General features: G+C 51.9%; 1 protein-coding gene across 1 annotated transcript in view; it reads left to right on the top strand.

Annotated features, from left to right (window-relative positions):
• The first annotated feature begins 507 nt into the window (after positions 1–507).
• The window catches only part of LOC108588705 (uncharacterized), a 332,586-nt gene continuing 326,813 nt past the window's right edge, over positions 508–6,280 (top strand). Inside the window, exon 1 of the mRNA XM_078353216.1 lies at positions 508–1,271. Within this exon, the coding sequence (XP_078209342.1) occupies positions 700–1,271 (572 nt within the window). The 5' untranslated portion in view covers positions 508–699. The remainder of the gene's footprint in view (positions 1,272–6,280) is intronic.

The following is a 6,280-nucleotide window of genomic DNA, read 5'->3' as shown; positions in this document are numbered from 1 at the left end:
TATAATCCCAGCACTTTGGGAGGCCGAAGCGGGTGGATCACCTGAGGTCAGGAGTTGGAGACAGTCCTGGCCAACATGGAGAAACCCTGTCTCTACTAAAAATACAAAAATTAGCCCGGCGTGGTGGCACGCGCCTTTAATCCCGGCTGCTCGGGAGGCTGAGGCAAGAGAATCGCTTGAATCTGGGAGGCGGAGGTTGCAGTGAGCCGAGATCGTGCCACTGCACAGCCTGGGTGACAGAAACTTCGTCTCAAAATAAATAGACTAAAATAAGCATTGAACTGAACAGAGGCAGCTCTTACATCTGTCCAGTCTCGAGCTTATGCAGAAGCCAGTGTCCTACTGCTCCTTTGGAGGAACTATTGGTCATTTAAAGGACTAATTGAAGACATTCTGTAGGTCAAGTCTGCCCGGAGCTGAGGGAGTTGCGCAGACAGGTGGTCCTCCGCGCCGGTTTGCAATTCGGCCCCTGGAAGCAGCGGGAGACGTCGAAGGAGGCGAGAAGGTGCGTGCGCGCCTCAGCAGGCCCGCGGATGCTGGGTGGTATCAAGGAGGCGCTCAGATCGCTGGAGCTGGAGCCCAGCCGGGGGTCTTTTGCGGGACCCGCACCCACCCCGGAGCATCTTTGGCCCTGTTTCACTGAACTCGCCTTCCTCATCAGGAAAGTGGGAAGACCGCTCACCTCCAGGACGGTGTGGGATGGGGAAGAGGGAGCAGGGAGAGGCTGCGGAATGCGCGGCGCATACGCTAGCTGGCATCACCGGGGATTCCCGCGGGCTCGGTGGGACTCCGGGGCGCTGGCAGCGAGGACCCCCAGCCCAGTCTGGGCCCTCGGCGGCCTCAGTGGCCCAGGCCCGCCTGGCCTCCGCCCGCGGCCCTCCCCTGGGCTGCCGGGAAGCGGGCAGAGGGGCGCACTGGGCAGCGGGCAGGGACCCGGGGACGGCCGGGAGCGCGGGGACCCAGGACGCACGGGGCGGGCCGGGTGGCGCGCGCCTCGCGCCTTCCCCCTCCCCCGCGGCCCGAGCGCGAGCCGCCGTGACGTCACGGGCCACCCGCCAGCCCCGCGCTCCTCCGGGCAGAGCGCGTGTGGCCGCCGAGCACATGGGCCCGCGGGCCGGGCGGGCTCGGGGCGGCCAGGACGAGGAGGGGCGGCGAGGAGCTGCGGGCGAGGATGTGCCCCGGGACCCCTGGCACCTTCCAGTGGATTTCCTTGCGCAAGGGATGTGGTCGGCCCCGGTGACCTGTGGAGACCCGTCCAGATCTGCCCTCCGGTAAGTTCCAATTTTGTCCCCTGCGTTTCTGGAAACTCTCTAGCCTTGGCCTTGGGCAGGGATGCGCTGTGAGGAGTCGGATGGAGGAAAGGGGCTTTCGGAATCCAGTGCGTGTGTGCTAAGCGTGCACCATCCTCATCACCAGCCTCAAGACTGGAGGCGAGTTTAGGCGTTTGGGGAGGGGGAGGGGAGGGGGATGACACCGAATGGTCGGTGCTTAGAGGCAATTCTGGATTTATGAACTTGATCAAAGGCCTATTAACTAATCGCTAAAAATAGACTCCTCTGCAGTCAGAACGGGTTTGGGGCCACGATGTGGTTTGGAGGCCCCTCTGGCGAAACTAGAGGTCTGTTAATGTGTGATCGTGCCTCCATCCTTTGACCATCACTCTCTCCTTCCTCCCACACCCCCTCGGGGCTGGGCGAAGGTGATTTCCAAAAACTCTGTAACTGTGTTTTGAGACTTTCTCTGCTTTTGCATCGCCTGTGTGGGTTTGTTGGGTGCTCCTAAACCCTCATCATGGTAATTCTTCTTGGCTGGGCTGTTGATTTAATTAGGTTTGCCTTCTGTGGCTAATGTGCTCTTATTTATGCCAGTATTTGTGGTTCTCAGTGTAGACTTTCAGGAAGCACAGCCATGAAGCTGCATGTGTCTGTGTGTGGATACCTCATGCATTTTCCCGATGGTTTGCAGGCATGGAAGATTCTTCTGTTCACCCAAGCTCCTGATTTTAGGCCCTTCTAGAACATTAGAGAGGAGAAGAAATCATGTGCAAGGGTTTAGGGACAAGAGGGTGAGATTCTGGTGTTTCTTTTCTGGTCTTAGGTTTTCCAGAGAGAGGCTGTTAGCCCAGCTCTCTCCCACTCCACCACTGTGTGAATCCTGGCTACTGGGGTTATTTCCTTGCCTCAGGAAAAAACCCTAGAGAGATGTGTTTGTGTGTGGTGGGTGGGCGGGGGCCCTGAAGATGCAGGGACTGTGTCTGCTGTGTTGTCTGTTATAAGATGTTGCAGACCTATTTTGCATACTGGCAGCGACAAGTTGAGACTTGTTCAACTTGACACAGTCCTGTGGTCACGACCAATCTTTCTAAAGCTCTCATCAGTCAAGAAGAGCGTTGTATCAACCCTGAGAACCCTGAGCGGAACTTTCTAAAGGATTTATTAGGAGAAAGGCCTTCATGGAAGCTGCAGGACAAATACAGAATCCATGTGTGGAAGAAACCTCATGGCCTGGTCTCTATTATTTGAGACGAGCTACATCTTGGAGGTGAGGACATGCCTTGTGGTCTAAAGCTTCGGCACAAGGGCCCAACTGGAATTCCATTTATAGGTACAACGATGGAAAGGCAGGGTGGTTCCACCGTGGGGTATATGCTGTGCCCACTGAATGCACACAGGGGATTTGTTAAGTGGTTATGCGGTTGTTTTGCCTGGTTAAGAGTGGTTTATTCTTGTTGCCTTATCTACCCTTGAGTGCAGAATTTTTGTATAAACTGGCTTCTCTTGAAAAACAGAAGAAATCCATTTTTTTTTTCCGGATTAACTTTCTTTTTCCTCTCTCTTAACACCACCCTGCCCACACCTCCATGTTGTGTGTTTCTGCGGCTGGAGCTTTTCTGGACTAGAAGTAGGGAGTTCTTCCCTCTGTTCCAACATGTCTGACCCCCACTGGTTTATATGATTGCTGGTCTAAAAACCTGGTGAATTCTCACTGCCCACATCAAATCAGCTCCCTGTTCTTGAGGGTTTTTTCTGCCGCCTGAGCGGTAGGCGGGCACTCTGGCTGGGCTTCAGAGCCTGTGTTTGCCATGCCTGGGCCTTCTGCCTGCCCAAGATGGACACGTTTCTCCGGCAGCTCAGTCAAGTGATCTCCTGGACCGTAAGACACCCTGTTCTTTCCTTCTGTTTGTGTGAGTGTCCCTGCATTTTGGCAGACCATCGGCAGATTATCTGGGGGAAGAGGAAAACCTTGGATAGATCTCCTGACCTCGTGATCCACCCGCCTCAGCCTCCCATAGTTGCTAGTCTACGTTCTCTGGAGAGGCAGTGGCAGGCCTGCTGATGGCTGTCTTTTGCTATGTGTTTTATATATCAGGTGGCCCTCTGGACGTGTGGGTTTTTTATTTTGCATTTCCTTCCTTCCTTTCTTCCTTTTTTTCCTTTCCCCGTATCCCTTACCCCTTTCCCCTTTCCCCTTTCTTCTTTCCTTTCTCAGAGTTCTTTCTTTCCTTTCTCAGAGTCTCGCTCTGTCGCCCACGCTGGACTGCAGTGGCTCAATCTTGGCTCACAGCAACCTCTGCCTCCTGGGTTCAAGCGATTCTCCTGCCTCAGCCTCCCGAGTAGCTGGCCATGCCACTACGCATGGTTAATGTTTTGTATTTTTAGTAGAGACGGGGTTTCACTGTGTTAGCCAGGATGGTCTCGATCCCCTGACCTCGTGATCTGCCCGCCTTGGCCTCCCAAGGTGCTGGGATTACAGGCGTGGGCCACAGCACCTGGCCACATTTCCTTTCATTCATGGCTGCAGACGTGACATCTCCTTGTTCTCTCGTTTTGTTTTTTGTTGTTTCCTGACACTGATCCTCTTTAAGGGATCAGGACTGCACCACACTCCCCAACTCATATTCCCAGTGTCCGTGGTGGGACGCTGACCCAGGATGGGAACAGAGCAACAATCTGGAATCATTTGGACCATTGAGTCCTGTGGACAGTCGCTTCAAATATCATCGCTAGAGAGTCTCAGAAATTCAAGGCCTTGGGCTGGGCGCGATGGCTCATGCCTGTAATCCCAGCACTTTGTGAGGTCAAGGCAGGTGGATCACGAGGTCAGGCGTTCAAGACCAGCCTGACCAACATGGTGAAACCCTGTTTCTACTAAAAATACAAAAATTAGCAGGGCATGGTGGCACACGCTTGTTATCCTAGCTACTTGGGAGGCTGAGGCAGGAGAATTGCCTGAACTAGGGAGGCGGAGGTTGCATTGAGCTGAGATCACACCACTGCACTCCAGCCTGGGGGACAGAGTGAGACCCCATCTCAAAAAGAAAAAAAACGACTGGGCGTGGTGGCTTATGCCTGTAATCCCAGCACTTTGGGAGGCCAAGGTGGGTGGATCACCTGAGGTCTGGAGTCTGAGACCAGCCTTACCAACATGGAGAAATCCCATTTCCTCTAAAAATACAAAAAATTAGCTGGGTGTGCTGAGGGATGCTTGTAATCCCAGTTACTCAGGATTCCAAGGCAGGAGAATCACTTGAACTCCAGAGGCAGAGGTTGCAGTGAGCCAAGATCTCGCCATTGTACTCCAGCCTGGGCAACAAGAGTGAGACTCTGTCTCAAAAAGAAAAAAAAAGAAATTCAAGGCCATTTGGAATGCTGTCAAAATGGGTCCTTTGGCAGGACCCCCTTTTTCTCTTCTGTTTTCTGGCCTCAAGTAATCTAAGAAACTAATAACAGTAACAATAAAAATTGATAATAACAACAATAATAGTGCAGGTATAACATGGGCATTGTTTATCACGCAAAGCATGTTCTTCACCTTCTACTCACTACAGCTCCATGAGGCACTTAGAATAAAATGTCTAGCAATGGGAGAGTTCTTGTTTCAGGGCGGGCTTGGTTCTAACACTTCAAATTATATGATCACATTTAACTTTCCTGTGAAATAGGATTATTATTATTGTGATTTTGCAGATGAGGAACCCATAGCCCAGAGAGGTTAAAAATATCCTCCCAGGTCACTTAGCTCGGGAGCGGCAGAGCTGTAGGGATTTGGACCACGGTTTTCTGATTTTCTAGTGTGACTTTCAGAAGTTAGAGGATAGTGAGATTAAGAACAAGCAAAGGGGCCGGGCAGGGTGGCTTATGCCTGTAATCCCAACACTTTGGGAAGCTGAGGCGGATGGATCACCTAGGTCAGGAGTTCGAGACCAGCCTGGCTAACATGGTGAAACCCTGTCTCTACTAAAAATACAATCAATTAGCCAGGCATGGTGGTGGGCACCGGTAATCCCAGCTACTTGGGAGGCTGAGGCAGGAGAATCGCTTGAACCTTGAAGGTGGAGGTTGGGGTGAGCCAAGATCACACTGTTGCACTCCAGCCTGGGCAACAAGAGTGAAACTCAGTCTCAGAAAAAAAAAAAAAAAAAAGGGAACAAGCAAAGGGTACCCGTTGGCCTTGAGCAGGAGAACAGAGTGTATCCCCCACCCTCCCTACATACCTCAGGCACAAACTTCAGAAACCTGAAAATCCTGCATGAAGATACCTCGTGCTCTAGCTGTCAGCCTTTTCTGTGGCCACGGAGGAGGCAGAGACAAAGGGACAAAGAGGCCTTAGGTGAGGGCTGCCATGCTGGAAAGTTCTGGGCTGTGAATGTGGGCAGGAGTCTCTTGGCTGGGTGCGATGGCTCACACCTGTAATCCCAACATTTTGGGAGGCCAAAGCAGGCAGATCACCTGAGGTCAGGAGTTCAAGGCCGGCCTGGCCAACCTGGTGAATCTCTGTCTCTACTAAAAATAAAAAAATAATAGAAAATTAAAAAAAGAGAGAGAAAATCATCCTGGCATAGTGGCACATGCCTGTAGTCCCAGCTATGCGGGAGGCTGAGGCAGGAGGATCTCTTGAACCCACGAGGCAGAGGTTGCAGTGAGCTGACATTGCCATTGCACTTCAGATTGGGAGATAGTAAGACTCTGTCTCCAAAAAAAAAGCCAAACCAAATAAACAAACAAACAAAAAAGCCTCAGTCTTAGTCTTGGTACAAAATCTATAATCATTAGCAAGAGGCTGCAGTCAGGCATACACTTGACTTTGTGACCAAAACTAGGTTTCAGGATTTGATTACTAACAACCTTCACTGTGAGTGGGAGATTTGAGCTCTCTTTTTTTTTTTTTTGAGCGGAATCTTGCTCAGTTGCCTAGGCTGGAGTGCAGTGGCGCTATCTTGGCTCACTGCAGCCTTTGCCTCCAAGGTTCAAGCAGTGTTCTGTATCAGCCTCCCTAGTAG

The sequence above is a fragment of the Callithrix jacchus genome, chromosome 16, assembly GCF_049354715.1.
Source record: "Callithrix jacchus isolate 240 chromosome 16, calJac240_pri, whole genome shotgun sequence".
Taxonomy (NCBI): domain Eukaryota; kingdom Metazoa; phylum Chordata; class Mammalia; order Primates; family Cebidae; genus Callithrix; species Callithrix jacchus.
Note: the sequence above shows the minus strand (reverse complement) of the source record. Positions and strands in the feature narration are given on the sequence as shown.